The following is a 20,905-nucleotide window of genomic DNA, read 5'->3' on the forward strand; positions in this document are numbered from 1 at the left end:
AATCTGATCCGCCGTGATGGCCGAAGGTGTCGAACCACGAAGATTCGCCGGGGTGGCATACTTAACCAGCCATGCTTGCTTTTCCGGTTCTAAGCCAAGCTGCAGGAGCTGGGCTTTGGAGGTTCGTCGGGGTGGCGTACTTAGCCAGCCACGATTGCTTCTCAGGATCGGCTCCTGACGTTCCTCCTGCCGTTCGAGAGGCCCCTGATATTGCAGCCTGGTTCGAGAGTGCCCAGGCGTTGCAGTCCGGTACGTATGCGCACGTGTATCCGTGCGGGATCTCCTTAGGTGGCTCAGGTAGGAACTGGTAGTCACTAGGATCACCACCAACCTTGTAGACGACGTATGCCGATGAGTTCGGCAGTTTCGGTGCTGCCCATGCGAACGGGCCGGGGCTGGAGCGGCATCTCTCCTTTGAAAGTCCCCGAGCCGGTCCCGACGGGGAGTACCGGTGACTCATGATTTCCTTGACGACGCGCGAGCGACACGCTCCAAGGTGTTCACCGAGGCTCTCGAGTGGCGGTGCAGCGAATGAGCCACCATGTAGTTGATTTCCTGCCGCGGCGACCTAGTGCGTTCTTCCGACGGGGCGGAAAGGTCCACTCCATCGAGTGCGCCTTCGGTGTGAAACCCTTCCACCCGACGCCATGGGAGCGGGTTCGGTGGAAGGAGCCGATGAGTTCGGCTTCGAGGGTTGCCTTGATCTCGTCATGTTTCTTCTTGAGCTCATCAGGCAGATCCTCGTACGTGACCGGAGTGTCTTCCGCCATCTCGGATGTAGATGGCGATGTTGCGGATGTCGAAGGTTGTCCCACCGGGCGTGCCAGAATGTGTTGACGTCAGAAACCCCCGGCGGGCGAGAGACGGTCAACACGGTAGAGCCGGGAACAACTAGGGCTGCGGCTGGCCCCGGTCCCTCGGAGCGACGGCCCGCAAAGCCTCCTGGTCGCACGCGCCGATGTTTATCACAAGGGCGTGCCACCTGACCTATACCCGGTCGAGGAAGGTGTGGATGATGCCTCGCTTAGTTCCTGCAGGGCACACACGTAAACATTAAATACGAGCCTCGATCGGCTCTCAGGTTATCCTGTGAATCGGCTCAAAGAGCCGATCCAACCATGATTCATACGAGGTGTCCGAATATATGGCGGTCCTGCTTGATCAAGGTAAAGCTAATGAGATCTACGACGATTTAGGGTTTTCACCGCATAATCGGATCATCCTACTCAGGATTGGGCCTCGCGCTCGCGCACGGTGACCATAAGCCGATCCTAGACAGGGCCTAAAAACCAACACGAGGTTGATCCCCGGAACATCCGTTCTAGGACTAGCAAACGCCACCCTACACGCCGCTGGATCCTCCGACCCCTTGTAAGGCCTAACTATTGCGGATATTAAACTAATCCTTGTAGAACAAGGATGCAATCGTAACGGATCAGATCTGCTAAACTATGATCAAGCGGGGTGCCGCCCCTACACCTAAGATAGGTGTAAGGGCGGCTAGACATGCAAGGGTTGCACTACGAAAGCATGTAATATGAAGAACAATGCTAACCCTAACATGTCTAAGATAACTACGTTGCTCGCCATCAAAAAGGCTTCGATACGAGCAACGCATGAACAACGTGGGCAGGCTTGTGCTGCCTAGATCGCAAGATGCGATCTAGGCAGCATGATGCTTACCGGTAGAAACCCTCGAGACGAAGGAGTTGGCGATGCGCCGAGATTTGTTTGTGGTTGAACGTTGGTTGTTGTTTATTCCATAAACCCTAGGTACATATTTATAGTCCAGGGGACTTTCTAATGTGGGCGTGCACCAACCCGTGCACGAGTAAGATTCTAACTTCTAAACTAAGATGCGATCTAATATGTTACAGATACACGGGCAATTAAGCCCAACTTGGTATAAAAGGCCGATTCACGTATTTCTTCCATGCATATTCTTTAAATCTATCTCGATCGTGGCCCACCTCTGACTCGGTCAAATTCTGGTGATAACAGCGGGCACTATTAGTATACTATGCATGAGGCTTGCAACTTGTAAGATATAATTTACATGATACATATGCTTTATTACTACTGTTGACAAAATTGTTTCTTGTTTTCAAAACCAAAGCTCTAGCACAAATATAGCAATCAATGCTTCCCTCCGCGAAGGGCCTTTCTTTTACTTTTATGTTGAGTCAGTTCAACTATCTCTCTCCACCTCAAGAAGCAAACACTTGTGTGAACTGTGCATTGATTCCTACATACTTGCATATTGCACTTGTTATATTACTTTACATTGACAATATCCATGAGATATGCATGTTACAAGTTGAAAGCAACCGCTGAAACTTAATCTTCCATTGTGTTGCTTCAATACCTTTACTTTGATTTTTTGCTTTATGAGTTAACTCTTATGCAAGACTTATTGATGCTTGTCTTAAAAGTACTATTCATGAAAAGTCTTTGCTTTATGATTCATTTGTTTACTCATGTCATTACCATTGTTTTGATCGCTGCATTCATTACATATGCTTACAATAGTATGATCAAGGTTATGATGGCATGTCACTCCAGAAATTATCTTTGTTATCGTTTTCTGCTCGGGACGAGCAGAAACTAAGCTTGGGGATGCTGATACGTCTCCGACGTATCGATAATTTCTTATGTTCCATGCCACATTATTGATGATATCTACATGTTTTATGCATACTTTATGTCATATTTATGCATTTTCCGGCACTAACCTATTAACGAGATGCCGAAGAGCCGATTCTTGTTTCTAGTTGTTTTTGGTTTCGGAAATCCTAGTAAGGAAATATTCTCGGAATTGGACGAAATCAACGCCCGGGGGCCTATTTTGCCACGAAGCTTCCGGAAGACCGAAGAGAAGACGAAGTGGGGCCACGGGGCGCCGTCACACTAGGGCGGCGCGGCCCAAGGGGGCCCGCGCGGCCCTAGCGTGTGGGGCCCCGTGACCCCTCCGAGGCTGCCCTTCCGCCTACATATAGTCTTCGTCGCGAAACCCCCGCACCGAGAGCCACGATACGGAAAACCTTCCGGAGACGCCACCGCCGCCAATCCCATCTCGGGGGATTCGGGAGATCGCCTCCGGCACCCTGTCGGAGAGGGGAATCATCTCCCGGAGGACTCTTCACCGCCATGGTCGCCTCCGGAGTGATGAGTGAGTAGTTCACCCTCGGACTATGGGTCCATAGCAGTAGCTAGATGGTCGTCTTCTCCTCATGTGCTTCATTGTCGGATCTTGTGAGCTGCCTAACATGATCAAGATCATCTATCCGTAATGCTATATGTTGTGTTTGTCGGGATCCGATGGATAGAGAATACTATGTTATGTTGATTATCAATCTATTACCTATGTGTTGTTTATGATCTTGCATGCTCTCCGTTATTAGTAGAGGCTTTGGCCAAGTTTTTGCTCTTAACTCCAAGAGGGAGTATTTATGCTCGATAGTGGGTTCATGCCTCCATTAAATGCGGGACGATGACGAGAAAGTTCTAAGGTTGTGGATGTGCTTGTTGCCACTAGGGATAAAACATTGATGCTATGTCCGAGGATGTAGTTATTGATTACATTACGCACCATACTTAATGCAATTGTCTCGTTGTTTGCAACTTAATACCGGAAGGGGTTCGGATGATAACCTCGAAGGTGGACTTTTTAGGCATAGATGCATGCTTGGATAGCGGTCTATGTACTTTGTCGTAATGCGCAATTAAATTTCACAATACTCATCATATCATGTATGTGCATGGTCATGCCCTCTCTATTTGTCAATTGCCCGACTGTAATTTGTTCACCCAACATGCTATTTATCTTATGGGAGAGACACCTCTAGTGAACTGTGGACCCCGGTCCATTCTTTTACATTGAATACAATCTCATCGCAATACTTGTTCTACTTGTTTTCTGCAAACAATCATCATCCACATTATACATCTAATCCTTTGTTACAGCAAGCCGGTGAGATTGACAACCTCACTGTTTCGTTGGGGCAAAGTACTTTGGTTGTGTTGTGCAGGTTCAACGTTGGCGCCGGAATCCCTGGTGTTGCGCCGCACTACATCCCGCCGCCATCAACCTTCGACGTGCTTCTTGGCTCCTACTGGTTCGATAAACCTTGGTTTCTTACTGAGGGAAAACTTGCCGCTGTACGCATCACACCTTCCTCTTGGGGTTCCCAACGGACGCGTGTTGTACGCGTATCAGCCACCGGCAAGGTTGATCCATCGCAGCTTCCATGGTATATTTCACGGGTTCCTGCCAATTCTTTTTCTGGCCCCAGGGTTTCTTTTCGACCCATTGTTTCTTAGGACCCGCCCATGGCTGCGATCCGGTTCTTTGCCTCTGACTGCCGCTGGCCTCAGAGTTTTCTTGTACTGCAGCAACTTGCTGCGGACCGTACCTTCGATCCGGGAAATCTTCCCTTCTTTTGTTGTTCCGGTTATCCCGGTGTTGCTCTTGGCGCTGCTGAGGCGGGTTTGATTGTTCCGGCTCAGCTTGTACCACCGGTTGCAATGGGTCTCCCAATGCATAGTTATCTGCCACACGTATCATCTCCGCCAGAGTTACCGGCATGTTCCGCTGCAGCTTTTGCCACAACGGCGAACCTCTGCGGCACCCACTGCAAAACCAAGCAATGACTTGTGCCTCTATCACCCCTTCGCAAGAGTTTCTCGTGGAGTTCCACCGGGCCAGGTAGTCCCGGTCTGTTTCCTGCGGGCGCTGCACGCACAAAGCGAGCTGCTGAGGCCTGTTGGGCCTCCGGTATGTGCTGCTGAAATTACTCACAAAAGCTTCCTCAAAGTCCAACCAACCGTTTATGCTTCCTGCCGGCAAGTTGTTCAGCCAGAGTCGTGCCGGTCCCACCAGGAATGATGGTACAATTCTCACGGCCCAACGCCGGTTTCCTCCTCCGGCCTACGGTTCCTCCGCCACCAGCGACGTATACCGCGGTCACGTAATCCGCGAGCCAATCTTCCGGCTTAGTGGTGCCATCATATGTTTTTGTGTCACGGGGCAACTGGAAGTTGCGAACTGGTGGTTCTTCTTTCATGATCCTTGGGCCGAAACATTTTGGACCCGGAGGACCTTCTGCCTCGATCATTTCCGACAAATACACTCTATCCAGACGGTGCCTCGCATCCCGTTCTGGTAGGTATCTTTCTCCTAGGCGTTCTCCCAATGGGTTCCGGCGTGCTGTGAGTCTTGTTGAATCCGCCTCATCGTAATGTTCCGGTACCGCGGCCCTTGCCTGCCGGTACCTCGGGGGAAGCATTTCCTCCTCCTCATACGCTGCCCTTGCAGTTCGATAATTTTGCCCGGTTTCATATCTACCGGCATGATTGATTCCGGCATAGCCTCCTTTGGCGTAGCCTCGATCTGCCCCTTGGCTTTTTCTACCGGCATCATGTTGCCCGGCTTGTTGTTTTCCGGCAAGAACCGGATCATACACAGTCATCTGCTGCGCATTCATCTCTTTTTCTCTTCTTCTGTCCGGATGGGGGGACGATGCCTGCCCATGGGACTTGCTTCCGGCATTCTTTGTTGAACGCGTGGACTTTGAGGCCGCAGCCTTGTTCAGCTTAGCAAGCTGCTCAGCATTCTGCTGCTGGATAGTCTCTAGCAGCTCTCTAACACGCTCTTGCTGTTTTGCTAGAGCATCTCCGGAAAGCGACTCACACAGCTCTACTGCAGCCTTAGCAGCTTTTATGGTTTTATCCGGGCTACTGTACTTAGGTTTCTCTACGATGCTCACAGATGCAGAGGTACCTTTTCCGGCAAAAATTTCCTTACGCAAATCCTGATCTAGATTGCGAGCTTTAAGCCGGTTTTCCGGTATCCTAGCAGCATGAGCGCTAACTGAAGCAAAGCCATGGGCAGCGTTGTACTCACGTAGGGTTAGGTTCAGCTCGCGCTGCGCCCGGACGATGTCGGCGCCGTTCGCGAGCAGCTTCTGGCGTTGCGCCTCCAACTCCGCCTCGAGCCGCCGCTCGGTCGATGTTCTGCGCGATGGGCGTCGCCAGCACGTTCATCGCCGCTTGGAGTGGTGTCTCCGGTGGTGCGGAAGATGCTCCCGCAGCGCCTGCGTCGCGCTCCAGCGGTGGCTTGGCCGGGCGGGTCGATGCCGCACGGCCAGCACCTTCATCCACAGCCTCCTTGCCTGCGCCGACGGCGCCTGTCATCATCACCTCCACGCTACCGGCAGCGCGGCGAGAGGCGCTGGCGCACAGGGACGGTGCCGAAGTAGACGCGGTGGCTGCCGAACTCGATGATGCGGCCGTTCTTGGGGAAGATGCCGCCGTTGGCGAAGCAGCCCGCGTTGTCGTTGATGAAGTCCATGGAGTAGAGGCGCTGGACGAGCGCAGACACCGTCCGCTCGCCAGCGACCTCAAGGATGCCCGCCCGAATGTGAACACTAGCAAGCGCCACTTCATGCCCCACGGTGGGCGCCAACTGTCGTCGTGGCGAACAGACAGATGCCATAGGATGGCTTAAGTTGGGGCCGAATGGGCGCTAGAGGATTCGGGGGAGGGTTTTCGATTAGATAGGAAGAACTTCCGGATGGTTTCCTCAAGAACTCAGCCAAAGGCAAAGGTAGAAGAAGAAACACACAAGGAAGAACTCTGCTCTAGATCTTTCTCTTCATTGATCTCAACAGGATACGGGTTTTTGCATACAAGGTTTCTCTCTCGATCGATCGTCCGGGTGTGCCCCCTCTCCTTATATAGGGGAGAGGGTGGCTTACAGAGGAAGAAACCCTAATGGCATCTTTGACTAGACAAACTACTTTACAAAGTTATTTTAATCATAGATGACGCCGGGTCTTCTTTAATCGTGGAGCTCGACGTCCTCCGGCTTCTTTCAGCGTCATCCTCTTCTTTATCGTCACGGCTTCGTTTAAAGCTACTTTGTTTAGCTCATCTTTGTCCTCTAGTTCGGAGAGAATCTTTGACCAGATCCTGCCGACGTGCTACAGTGCACTTCTTACCGGTAGCCCGGTGTCTTTTTTACCTGGTTCCGGTATACCCCTCTTGGGGATACCGGCTTAGCTTTTCTTAGCCAAACACTTAACTTCGCGCTCCGGTATAAACATTAAACCGGTATCTTGATGGCTCAAACCATCCGGTTTGGCATGCCTTTGGCATACCGGGGGTCATCCCCCCAACACGCCGCTCGAGCGCCGTCGCCACCCAATCCGAATATTTTGGGTTTTCACCCTGGCGCAGAGGAAGGAGGGAAGGGGGTGTACCTCAGCGTCGCCTCCAAGGAGGAAGACGGCGTCCGAAACATCGCCAACGCCATGGCCACCACCACCGGCCAAAGATCTCTCCCGGCCAGAGCCCCGAACCCTGGCATACATCTGGGCATGGGCAGCCCGGCCCGGACGGCCCGGCCCGATCCGGCCCGAAAATCCCGGGCCGGGCCGGGTCGGGCTTGCATGTCGAGCCGGGTTCGGGCCTGATTTCTGAGCCCGAACGTCGGGCCGGGCCGGTTCGGGCTTGCAGAAAACGTGGTTTACGCCTAGTTCGGGCCGGGCTTGTCGGGCCGGGCCGGGTTTTCCTGTGTTCGGGCCGGGTTCGGGCCCGATTTGTAAGCCCGGATGTCGGGCCGGGCCGGGCTCGGGCCTGGGAATTTAGGTTCGGGCTTTTTCGGGCCTGGTCCGAAACCCGGCCCGGCCCGAGAAATGCCCAGGTGTACCCTGGCACCCCAACACAGCAACCAAACGAGAACGCCAAGTTGCCCTTGGGGTGAGTACCACGCGGACACAGGTCGCCGTCTTGAGAACTGACTCGGAGGTCGACGGGGCGACCCAGGGGCGGAGACAGGGGGCGAGCAGGGGCTAGACCCCCCCGCCCCCCCAACGATGGCCCCCCTCAACAATTCTCCTTATTCATTGGTAGTTCTAAACATGGTATACAGCAGCTAATCCCGATTAGTCTTCGGCAATTAGGCAAAGAAATAGAAACGTAACTACCTGCACTACGCTAGACGTAGCCCAGTAGGCCAAGATCAGCCCATAACGATTACTATTCAGCTACACTATGGTCTAGAGGCCTGGTCAGATGGATCATATGCAGTACGACCGTAAGCCTATACCTTACCAATGGATTCAGTCATCGACTTCCGATTCGTCTTCATCGCCAACGCCGGCCAACGCTAGGCAGGGCAGCAGCCGCCACTCAGATGGAGTCAGACGCGTCGCCGGAAGGTCGTTCACCGTGATGGCGTAGGTCGCGCGCGGCTGTTTTCATCTGGGGGATACCAGGTACGTATATTAGTAGTTAGTATTTTCTAGATCCATGACAGATTACATACTGCCTTATTATGTCCAAAAGTGAAACTGCACAAGGCAAATGTTCGATCGAAGGTCAACTCTATCGTTTTTTCCAAATAATAAACATATACTATGTCAGTAGACAACATTTTTTTGTAGTACAAGATAGTCTACCTTCAGTCTACACCGCTAAAAAAATTCACCATTCTAATGGAATTCTCAATTGGTTCCATATGTATGGCGAACCTATAGCTACAACCTGTAGGATCTAGATTTCTTTCGTAATTTTATCAATTGATAGATATTTTATTGATGACTCGCAATACATTTGTGTGACATCTACTGCGTAATTTTTTCTAGGAACCCTGGCTTGATAGTATGACAGATATTGTTCAATTTTTTCCTCGCCCCCCCTATACTCAAATCCTGGCTCCGCCCCTTGGGCGACCACCACGACGCGAGCAACCCCCACCGCCTCCACGCCGCCAGCGCGACCGAGGAGCCCCCCTACAAGCTGACACTGTGTCCACATACAAGCTGACACTTTCTCGATACCAGCTCCCTGTTGGCTGAGGGTGAAAATGTCTGGATGCATTGAGCAATTCTAGGATGAACATCATCCGCTTACGACAGTACTTGATTTCACATAAGTCACACGGTGCTATCCTTTTGTGCGCTCATTTCACGGTGCATATGCTGTATCCCCTTGGCATAGTCCCTTGTGGTGTCGAGGAAGTAGAGCAGGGCGCACATGAGGACGCTGCAGGCGAGCATGGGGATGGGCCCGAACGTCCACATGAACAGGGCGAGCGAGACATAGAAGGCGCGGAGCCCCAGCGACCAGGCGTGGCTGCCGCGGTTCACCGTGCGCGCCACGTACGCCGCGAAATCCTCCGCCGCCCCTTCCTCCGGCGCCGGCGGCAGGCCCAGCAGGAAGCTGGCGTGCGCGTACAGCCGAATGGCCTGCACGTTGCAGACGAAGGCGAGCATGAAGCAGAGCGAGATGGCCAGGTACTTGACCGCGAACACCTGCCCCGTCTTGCTCCCGTACACCAGCATCGGCGACGACGACGACGACGATGAAGACGACGGCGACGTTGGCGAGCGGCCCGCCGTGGCGCCGATGAAGACGCTGATGACGGACGCGAGCGTGATGGCCGTCGTGGCCAGCACCGTCGACGCCATGATGTTGTTCCGCAGCGTCTGCACCGCCAGCACCCCGTTCTTCTCCGTGTTCTGCTCCATTCTTTGATCGAGTTAGAATTTACTTTGAGAGGTCAAGGAGAGAGGGACTACTTTTTGGGGCCGGGACGGTGGTACCGACGGCCATGATGACGGCGACCCAGCGCTTCCGGGCGAGGGCGTTGAGGCCGACGACGGTGCGGGTCGGGTGCCGCAGGATGGCGTAGAGGAGCCACAGGTGGTAGCCGGCCACCACCGCCAGTCCCAGGGGCACCAGCACCACATCAAGATCCTCCTCCCGAACCATGGCTCGATCACTCACCCGCGCGCTCTGCTGGAGTCAGAACACGATCTCTCTGTTTCTTCAGAGTTGGGATCAAACACAAACTTTTTGGACTGGGTAGCAAGCAAACTGCCACGAAGCAAGCAACCTCACCAGCGAGGGAACCGATTCCACGGCGATTGTTGCGGCGCACGCAGCCTGATTGCTGGATGGTTATGAGTAGTTTAGTTGCTCTTGACTTTGAACCTTGCCCAGGTGCAAGTGCCGGATAGGTCCACGTACATCGCGTGGTAGAGCAGTGCTGCTTGAACTCGAACTCTTTGGCCACGCCAGCACGCACCAAGTAGTGGTGGTAACTTTGGAATAAATTCCACATTCAAGGTTCCGACATATTACTACTTTACAACAACGATTGTTGTAGCTTGTAGGTAGCCTCATGATCATCATGTGATCTCAGAAATACTAGGTAGGACATGGCCCGCAGGTATGAAATGATGGATCCACTACGGGAACCCGCCGAGGGGCCGACGGCCGGCAGCCGTCGGCACAACGTACGCTGCCGTCGGCACAGGCCTGTGCCGACGGCTGCCGTCGGCACACCGCCGTCGGCACAATATCGCCTCGGCACAGCCCCTGCCGCCGTCGGCACAGACTCTGCCGTCGGCACAGCGTCCAGCCCGACGGTCAGACAACGCCGTCGGCACAGTAGCCGTCGGCACAGTCCGAGTGGGGCCCGCTGAGCGTCTAACGGCCGTTAGGCCAGGAAGGGAGTTGTGCCGACGGCCAAGCCGTCGGCCCAGCTGCTGTGCTCGGACGGCCTGGAGCCGCCACGCGTCCACACCCCTTTTCCTGTGCCGACGGCCAAGCCGTCGGCCCAGGTCCATCGGCCCAGCCCGCGTCGCCGAGCGCTCCGCCAGCCCAGCCTGCCGTCCACTCTTCTATGCCGACGGCATAGCCGTCGGCACAGCTCCTGCCATTTGGCACGGCTAGGGGGCTGTGCCGACGGCTATGCCGTCGACACAGACTTTACCATTTGGTTTCCCGCGCTTTTCCTGGTCCAGCACAGCAAGCACAGCAAATAATCATCACAAATGGCAGTAATATACATTGAAATGCATCACAAATGTAGCACAGCACATAATCATCATCGTCATCATATCAAATGTAGCAACAACATCATCGTGATACAAATATGTAGCATGTAGCACACACGATCATCATACATCGTCGACACATGGCACACATGATCGACGCACACCCGCTAGACACCTACCTAAGGGGGAACTAAGATCAGGGGGTCCAACCAAGTTCCTGACTTGTAAATTCAGGCGTCCGGCCTTTGTCAAGGTAGACCGAAGTAGAACCATGGCCTGAACCATCGCCAGCAGGAGAAAAACCCGAAGCACCGGGAGAATGGCGGCCGGGGTGCATCGGTGTGCCCTCGCGCGACGAACCAGGAGAGGGTCGGTTCCGCGAACTTCCCGTGCCCTACATGTTTGACAAGAGTTAGCATCTTAGACATGCGAAAGGAAAGCGGTGAAAGCAGCTTAGACAATGGTTAGGCACGGGACTTACCGGAGTCCGTGCGTAGTATGTGGCCGCGAAAGCTTCCCTCGATGGGCACACCGGAGTCGGCCCCGGCCTAGCCGGCTCCTCGGCCGGAAGTGCGATCCTCTCTCCGATCCAAGAAGAACGTCCTGAGCGCATGCAAGATAGTTTAGATGTCAAGCGCCGCAGATATAAAAAAAGGGGAGGTGGGACTTTTCATGTCTTCGAACCATAAAAGATTGGAACTTACACGACTCGTCGCCTCCTGGTACTCTTCCCAAGCCGCTCTCTTGAGGTCCCACTCTGCTACAGCCGTCAAATACTTCTCATAAGCGGCCGCGTAGGCGGCCTCAAAGTGAGCCTACAATTTCCAAGAAAAGGAGTCATGTCAATTTAGCCATTCAGGGATGAATGTTGGAAAGAAGATGGAAATGAGAAAACTTACATCCGTACGACGGTGTCGAGGAGGCGCGACCGGTGGGTCGCCGGTGGTGAGGGTAGACCTGATCTGCGTGAGGGTCCTCTCGCGGCTTGATCACCCCACTAAGAAGCTTCGTGCGGCCATGCTCCGCGCCGCTCCCCGCCACCATAATCGCCGTCAAGTCGGTCTCCTGCTCAATAGGATCATCCACCTCCGGATGAAGACCCTTGAACACCGAGCAGTACTTCTCCAACTCCTCTTCGGCATAGCCGAAGTACTCGGGCAGCGAGGGCTGAGGCTGGCTCAGATCGGGCTGCTTCGACTTCATCTTCCGCCACCCTCCCACCTCGGTGAGAGGCTCCCCGAGTTCCGCCTCCTGCACAGACAAGATAAATGTTATGTGTATCAAGTAGTAATATGAGGGGAAATAAATGCAAGTTGTTCCATGTATATATGTACCTTGTGCTTCCTGTAGCGCTCAGTGCTGCGGCTTCCCGCACTGTGTGTTCCTCCAGTGCCCCGGTTTGCCTTGTTGCGCGCGCTCTTGGCGTTGAAGTCGGCGTCTTCGCCAATCCACCTCGCTACCAAGGCCTCAAATGCGTCTTCCTTATTCTCGCACCATAGGGGCATAACCTGAAAAACCATAACTCATTTGAAGAACACATAATGCAATCCCAACTATGCAGCAACATAGAGTCTCATTGAATATTTACTTACCTTGAAGTAATCTTCCTTTGTCACCGAGGATCCTCCCCGATATTGTCGGCTTTCTTGACCCTCGTGCCTCGCTCAGCCTTGAAGTGCCCAATGCAGGTATGCTTCGATTGTACCTACTGTTGCCTTGTCAACCTCTCGACAAGCCCTAGTCGACACCGCCTTCCCTTGCTCAACCATCTCATCGGGCACCTTATAATGGGTCTCGCAATCATGCATAAGAATAATTGTGAGAGAGACATGAGTTAGCATAGTGTGGTCATCAACTATGAAGTAAACTCGAGAAGCATGCTTTACCCAAAACTTGGTGTACACGGCGTCGCGCAACTGTCCCAAAGCCCGGCAAGGAGCTGCCTCATAGTACGCCCAAGTCTCGGCTAGCTTCTTCTCGCCGCCGGGGACCGGAGTGTAAAAGCCCGGCCAGTACTGCCTAATAAGAGCTCCAATCATGCTCGACGGCTGGCGAACCCCCTTGTCATATGCCCAATTGCTGCACAATAATCAAAACATTAGTATGCCAATAGTTATGCACAATAATGAAAACATTAGTACATAGCAAAATGAATCTAAATGTTCAAAATTAAACTTACTCTTTTTCGTTCGGGATGATGAGGGCTTTCGCATCCTGGCTAGTAGGCTCCCTCCTCTCATCAGGGACTTGCGCTTCACCACGAATGCGCAACTTCTTCGGCGCCATCTCCCTCTCCGCCTCCTCGTCCCGCCCCTCCACCTCCATCTCCACCTCCATCTCCACCTCCATCTCCCCTCGCAGACCGTGTGTGAGCGGACTGGGAAGCCACGTCGCCAGAAGCAGAGGGTATGTCACCAAGGAAAGGTCCACCTCCACCTCGTCCTCGTCCTCCACCTCCACCTCGTCCTCGTCCTCGTCCTCCACCTCCGCCTCCGCCTCGTCCTCCAGCTCGTCCTCCACCTCCACCTCGTCCTCCACCTCCACCACGTCCCTCCACCTCCACCTACACCTCCACCTCCAACTCCACCCGTGTCATCGTCCGCGTAACGCGAGCCGGCACGCGTTGGTCTTCCACTTCTAGTGGTCCCGGTGAACTTCGTTGGCTCATACTCTTCAAAATGGAGTTCATGGATTGCTTGCTTCCGCTCATATTGATCAATCACCTGCATTGACAAAGAGTAAACAAGTAAGCATTCATGCCTTAATAAAATGTAGACACTAAGCAAAAAATAGATACTAAGCATAAGAAGCATATTGAAAAATAGATACTAAGCATAAGAAGCATATTGAAAAATAGATACTAAGCATAAGAAGCATATTGAAAAATAGATACTAAGCATAAGAAGCATATTGAAAAATAAATACTAAGTATAAGAAGCATATGGAAAAATAGATACTAAGCATAAAGGCATAAAGGACCCTCACCTCGAATCATCACTATCATAATGAGGCATTGGGTTCTCATAACGAGGCATTGGGTTCTCATTTTCACTATCACTATCAGTATCATGCGCACCATGTAGCTGCTTCACAAAAAAAAGCCCTTCCGGCACCCCGAAAATGGAAAAACCGTCGCCCGTGGTTCGGATTGGAAATCCGCGACCGGGGCCTTGCTTCCCATCCTAAGGCCCACGCACGTGCCAAATATGGCCTCGTTCCGACAAACTATGTGGTGAAACGGGCCGTTTCCTACTCATTTCCCCTAAAAGCCATAGAACTCCGGACGAGATAGCCCCGTTCGTGAAGGGTTCTCCAAGATAATTGCCGTATCCCAGTTCCGTCTTTTGCGGTGGTTGCTAGGACACATAAAATGACGCCACGCGGCTCCGCTCGATTTTTGGCTCCGTTTGCTTCGCCAACCGCGCAAAACGGGGCCGCCGGGACATGCGGTATGGCCGTACCGGCGCGCGGTTGCACCCGTCCGCCAACGCGCGAAACGGAAAACATTTAGCACATAAAATGACGCGTCATGGACCTAAAACCATTTTTCCCTCCATTTATTGAGCGAAGGAAAGTGTCGCCCCAGTTCAAATCCGGTCAGTTTCCAGCGGATTCGGCGGGGCACCGCAAGAAGCGGGTGGGATTCCCAGATGGCTTCCGCGCGCATATGGCATGTGATAGGTGCTGCGTAGGAGGTATCCTACCGCTGCGCGGAGGTCCCGCGCGATACTGAAATGCGCACCATGTAGCTGCTTCACAAAAAAAGCCCTTCCGGCACCCCGAAAATGGAAAAACCGTCGCCCGTGGTTCGGATTGGAAATCCGCGACCGGGGCCTTGCTTCCCATCCTAAGGCCCACGCACGTGCCAAATATGGCCTCGTTCCGACAAACTATGTGGTGAAACGGGCCGTTTCCTACTCATTTCCCCTAAAAGCCATAGAACTCCGGACGAGATAGCCCTGTTCGTGAAGGGTTCTCCAAGATAATTGCCGTATCCCGGTTCCGTCTTTTGCGGTGGTTGCTAGGATACATAAAATGACGCCACGCGGCTCCGCTCGATTTTTGGCTCCGTTTGCTTCGCCAACCGCGCAAAACGGGGCCGCCGGGACATGCGGTATGGCCGCACCGGCGCGCGCGGTTGCACCCGTCCGCCAACGCGCGAAACGGAAAACATTTAGCACATAAAATGACGCGTCATGGACCTAAAACCATTTTTCCCTCCATTTATTGAGCGAAGGAAAGTGTCGCCCCAGTTCAAATCCGGTCAGTTTCCAGCGGATTCGGCGGGGCACCGCAGGAAGCGGGTGGGATTCCCAGATGGCTTCCGCGCGCATATGGCATGTGATAGGTGGTGCGTAGGAGGTATCCTACCGCTGCGCGGAGGTCCCGCGCGATACTGAAATGCGCACCGTGTGACGGTGTAACAATGGATTTTTTTATTTGCTTTGGTTTGTTTAGGACATATGTACATGGGAAACCATAGGTTGGGCTTACTTTACCATAAAATAGGCTCCATTTTAGCCGTACCAGGAGTTTGCACATACGGATCCCGGATTTTCACCAAGTGCTGGCCCATGTCTGCGAAAATCGTCAACGCCGGGTACATGCAAGGTTAGCCAAACCCTACATCACACTTGTGCACATATGCTACGGACATATGCAAGTTTTTAAGCGGTTCCGACGCTCCGCTGATCTGTATCTTCGGAAACCCTAGGGCGGGGACCCCGCAGATCTACCCCTATAGCTTTCTCCGTGTGACGGTGTAACAATGGATTTTTTTATTTGCTTTGGTTTGTTTAGGACATATGTACATGGGAAACCATAGGATGGGCTTACTTTACCATAAAATAGGCTCCATTTTAGCCGTACCAGGAGTTTGCACATACGGATCCTGGATTTTCACCAAGTGCTCGGCCCATGTACTGCGAAAATCGTCAACGCCGGGTACATGCAAGGTTAGCCAAACCCTACATCACACTTGTGCACATATGCTACGGACATATGCAAGTTTTTAAGCGGTTCCGACGCTCCGCTGATCCGTATCTTCGGAAACCCTAGGGCGGGGACCCCGCAGATCTACCCCTATAGCTTTCTCCGTGTGACGGTGTAAAAATGGATTTTTTATTTGCTTTGGTTTGTTTAGGACATATGTACATGGGAAACCATAGGTTGGGCTTACTTTACCATAAAATAGGCTCCATTTTAGCCGTACCAGGAGTTTGCACATACGGATCCCGGATTTTCACCAAGTGCTGGCCCATGTCTGCGAAAATCGTCAACGCCGGGTACATGCAAGGTTAGCCAAACCCTACATCACACTTGTGCACATATGCTACGGACATATGCAAGTTTTTAAGCGGTTCCGACGCTCCGCTGATCTGTATCTTCGGAAACCCTAGGGCGGGGACCCCGCAGATCTACCCCTATAGCTTTCTCCGTGTGACGGTGTAACAATGGATTTTTTTATTTGCTTTGGTTTGTTTAGGACATATGTACATGGGAAACCATAGGTTGGGCTTACTTTACCATAAAATAGGCTCCATTTTAGCCGTACCGAGAGTTTGCACATACGGATCCCGGATTTTCACCAAGTGCTGGCCCATGTCCGCGAAAATCGTCAACGCCGGGTACATGCAAGGTTAGCCAAACCCTACATCACACTTGTGCACATATGCTACGGACATATGCAAGTTTTTAAGCGGTTCGACGCTCCGCTGATCCGTATCTTCGGAAACCCTAGGGCGGGGACCCCGCAGATCTACCCCTATAGCTTTCTCCGTGTGACGGTGTAACAATGGATTTTTTTATTTGCTTTGGTTTGTTTAGGACATATGTACATGGGAAACCATAGGTTGGGCTTACTTTACCATAAAATAGGCTCCATTTTAGCCGTACCAGGAGTTTGCACATACGGATCCCGGATTTTCACCAAGTGCTGGCCCATGTCCGCGAAAATCGTCAACGCCGGGTACATGCAAGGTTAGCCAAACCCTACATCACACTTGTGCTCATATGCTAGGGACATATGCAAGTTTTTAAGCGGTTCCGACGCTCCGCTGATCCGTATCTTCGGAAACCCTAGGGCGGGGACCCCGCAGATCTACCCCTATAGCTTTCTCCGTGTGACGGTGTAACAATGGATTTTTTTATTTGCTTTGGTTTGTTTAGGACATATGTACATGGGAAACCATAGGTTGGGCTTACCAGGAGTTTCCACATACAGATCCTGGATTTTACCCCTATAGTCTATAATCTCGTCCGAGTTTTGGGACCATTCCCACCCTCCGATGCTCGATTTCGACGACACACAATAATGATACACTTAAGAACTTGAGACCCACACACGTTACAAAGCACTTAAATAACTAGACCCACACACAAACCAAAACACTTAAAGAACTAGACCACACACAAACCAAAGCACTTAAAGAACTACACCCACACACGAAGCAAAGCACTTAAAAACTACACTACTAACACACAAACCAAAACACTTAAAAAACTAAACCCACACACGAACAAAGCACTTAACACCGGGTCGACACATGACCCGTTAGACACACGGACTCGACACACACACATACTAATCAGTTCTCGAAATCTTCGTCCTCGCTAGGGGTGTCCTCCGAAGCGGTACTTGAGAGGTACGAAAACCACCGTTCATCATTTTCCCCCATGTCGACGCCTCTCCTTTGGCGTACTCCGCGTCATATTCGGCCCTCCTCTCGCCGCTTTCCCGCCCTCCTCTCTCTCCCTGTACGCCCGCTTCTCCTTCCAGAATGCGCGCGTGGCCGCGACGTCTCCGGGATGGTCTCTGCGCCACTGTGCCATGAACTGCTCGTCCGCCTCGGTGGTATCAATCCGCCGCTGGCCATCTCTGAACCGCTGCGCTTCACCCTCTGAGCGAAGTAGCGGCTCAGTAGAGAGACTCTCGGCTTCCGTCAGAGACCTGACCTCCGGGAAGTTCAATTCGTGGCGCGACCGGCCAAACCTCCAAGCCGCAACGTCGTATGCGCGGGCAGCAGCCTCCTTCGTGTAGAAGGTGCCGAGCCACACACGCACACCACCGGCGGAGATTTCGGACGCGAAATGGCCCGCAGCCCGCCGGCGAACGCCGATGAAGCCCGTGTTGCTACGGCGACGAGGAGCCATCTCGACGGCAGCTCGAGCTCGGAGGATTCTCGTGGTGTTTTTTGGATGAGAGAGTTGATGAGGAGAGAAATGTTGTTGGTGATGTTAGTGTTGAGAAGACATGGCTATATATAGGACGACGAGGGCTGAAACGGCGGGAATAATTGGCGGGAGAGAATGGGCGCGAGAAGAATGGCGGGAGGGAAGGAGGGGGAAAAATGGCGGGAACCTGTGCCGACGGCCTGGCCGTCGGCCTACATAGGAAGTGGCGCGAAAAAATGGCGCGAATAAGGGCGGGAAGAAGGAAATTTTGGCGGGGAAGTTGTGCCGACGGCCTGGCCGTCGGCCCACATCACGCCGTTTGCCACCTGCTGACGCCGTTGTCGGTGGCTGTCTGTGGCCCCACCATATGACCATGTGCCGACGGCTAGGCTACGTGCCGTCGGCTACTTTGCTGGGCTGACGGCGAGCGAGGCTGTGCCGACGGCGGCCGTCGGCACAGATTCTGGCCGTCGGCACGTCGGCGGGTTCCCGTAGTGATCACATGAAATTTGGAATGCTTGAACATCTTTTACATGTTCACTAGAGACTCGAGAGTGGTGTTTGTTCCGTGCAAGAGACGTACCGTGCACAAAATCACTACATCTCGTTGCATGTCAATTTGTTTCCTGATAAGTTAGGTTTAGCTTAGTGGTTAGGGTCGTAGTGGCGGGCCCTAATGACCGGAGTTTGTTCTGTTAGGGACGAATTTTAAAATTGTCACGTCAAGTTTCGCTTCTACTATATCAAAAGGTGTCTAGTTCCTCCTAGACACGGTTTCATTTTTTAAAAATGTTAGGTGGTATTTGGAATATTAGGGGGATAAGCAAAAAAAAAATTGTGGTGGCTTATCTTACTCATACTATTAAAGAAAATAGGCTGAATTTTATTGGTCTACAGGAAGCTATGAAACAAGATTACTCTACTACTCTTTTCAGACCAATTGATCCTGCCAATGATTTCTTTGGAAGTGGGCTCTTTCTGTTAGTAACTTTGGAGGTCTTCTGGTGGGTGTAAGTCAAGATTCGGTTGGAAGTTGCTTGTACAAAAGTTAGCAGGTATATTGTTCAATTTAACCAAAAAGGGAAATGTCAATGGGCTTTATTGGTGGTGTATGGGCCTGCTCATGAGGAACTAAAGGATGATTTCCTTGTTGGATTATCTGCTTGGTATAATGGTGCGAATATGCCTTATATTGTTGGTAGTGATTTCAATATTATTAGGCATTGTGGTGAGAAAAATAAGTTCACTAGTTTACCTCGTTCCTCTAAACATTTTTTATTCTGTTATTCATACTTTAAGTCGGAGAAATATTTATATGTCCGGTGGGATGTTCACCTGGACTAATAACCAGCAGCCTCCTACGCGTACAGTTGGATAGAGTTTTAACGACTCCTTCATGGGAAGATATTTTCCCTATTGTTAGAAAAATTGTGAGAGAGTTCTCCGATCACAATATGCTCATGTTGGACACTAATTGTGGTTCTATGAGTAAAAAACTAAATACCTTTAGATTTGATGTTGGGTGTATACTGCTCCATTATTTAATATTAAGTTGAAAAGGTTTAAGGAGCACTTCAAGGGATGGGGACCAAATATTTTGGGTCACGGAAAGAAAATGAAAAAATAGTTGCAGGATGAGTTGGTGGATTTGGGGGTGCTAGAAGAAAATACTAACTTATGTCCTAAGCAATTAAGAAGGGAGAGTGACATTCAGTTGATTTTGATGGAAATGCATGCTAGTGAAGAGTTGTATTGGCATCAGAGGTCCAATGAGAGATGGTTGTTGCAAGGTAATAACAATACATATTTTCCCCCATAGAGTGGAGAACAGTAAAAGGAGGAAACATACTATGCAATGTTTGAATAAAGAAGAGGTTGTCATCCAAGGGATCCCATGCAAGAGAGTAATACAAAGAGTTATTTGGTCCTGCACCTAGTAATCTCTTTAATATTTCGCCTGATCTTTGGGAAGACCATGAAAAGATGTCTATGGAAGATAATATGAATTTAATTAGACCGTTTACGGTAGAGGAAGTAAAAAAAAATATTTACTATCTATGAAATTGAATAAGGCACCTGGTCGTATCCCTATTGAGTTTTTCCAACATTGTTGGGATATTGTGATGCTTGATGTGATGCATTTTCTGATAAATTTCATGGGGGGCATTTAGATGTGCAAAGGTTAATTACGGTGTTATTACTTTGTTTCCTAAGATTAATGAGGCTAACAAAATACAACAATTTAGACCTATTTGTTTACTTAGGTGCATTTACAAATTGATTACCAAAACTTTATTTCTAAGACTGGACCCTTATGCTTCCAAACTTTTCAGTGTGCAGTAACAAGCTTTTATGAAAAAGGAAATATTGTTGACGGTATTATGGCTTTACATGAACTAATTCATCATACCCATGTGAAAAGGAAAATTTGAGTGGCTTTCAAATTAGACTTCCAGATAGCCTACGACAAGGTGAACTGGGACTTTTTAGTCCAATATCACAAAGTGAGAGTTTTTTTTATCCTTAGTGTTTTTGGACACATGAGATTTTACATAATGGTACGGTGTCGGTTAAGATCAAAGATGGAATGGAGCCTTATTTTCAAAGTGTGAAAGGGGTTCGACAAGGAGTGCTTAACCAAAATGGTGTTGAGTGCTCAAAAAATGGTTTGTTTGTGTGGTTGGCTAGTGATCTTATTCCTAATGGTATTGCGATATTACAATACGGTGATACAGTATTGTGTATTGAGCATGACCTAGATGAAGCTATCAATTTGAAGTTGTTGTTTTATGTGCTCGAATTGATGTCGGGACTTAAGATAAATTATATGAATAGTGAAGTATTTGTAGTGAATGGGGATAATTATATCTCTCTAATTTATGCCAATA

General features: G+C 51.1%; 1 protein-coding gene across 1 annotated transcript; it reads right to left on the minus strand.

Moving 5' to 3' along the window:
* Nucleotides 1-8,936: 8,936 nt before the first annotated feature.
* On the minus strand, nucleotides 8,937-9,876 carry LOC124663342. The gene is made up of 2 exons (XM_047201059.1): nucleotides 9,610-9,876; nucleotides 8,937-9,521 (listed from the first exon to the last, which is right to left on the minus strand). Exons 1-2 carry the CDS (start codon nucleotides 9,772-9,774, stop codon nucleotides 8,937-8,939), a joined length of 750 nt encoding a protein of 249 aa, XP_047057015.1. The 5' UTR covers nucleotides 9,775-9,876.
* Nucleotides 9,877-20,905: the final 11,029 nt, after the last annotated feature.

The sequence above is a fragment of the Lolium rigidum genome, chromosome 6 (genome assembly GCF_022539505.1).
Source record: "Lolium rigidum isolate FL_2022 chromosome 6, APGP_CSIRO_Lrig_0.1, whole genome shotgun sequence".
NCBI classification, from domain to species: Eukaryota; Viridiplantae; Streptophyta; class Magnoliopsida; order Poales; family Poaceae; genus Lolium; species Lolium rigidum.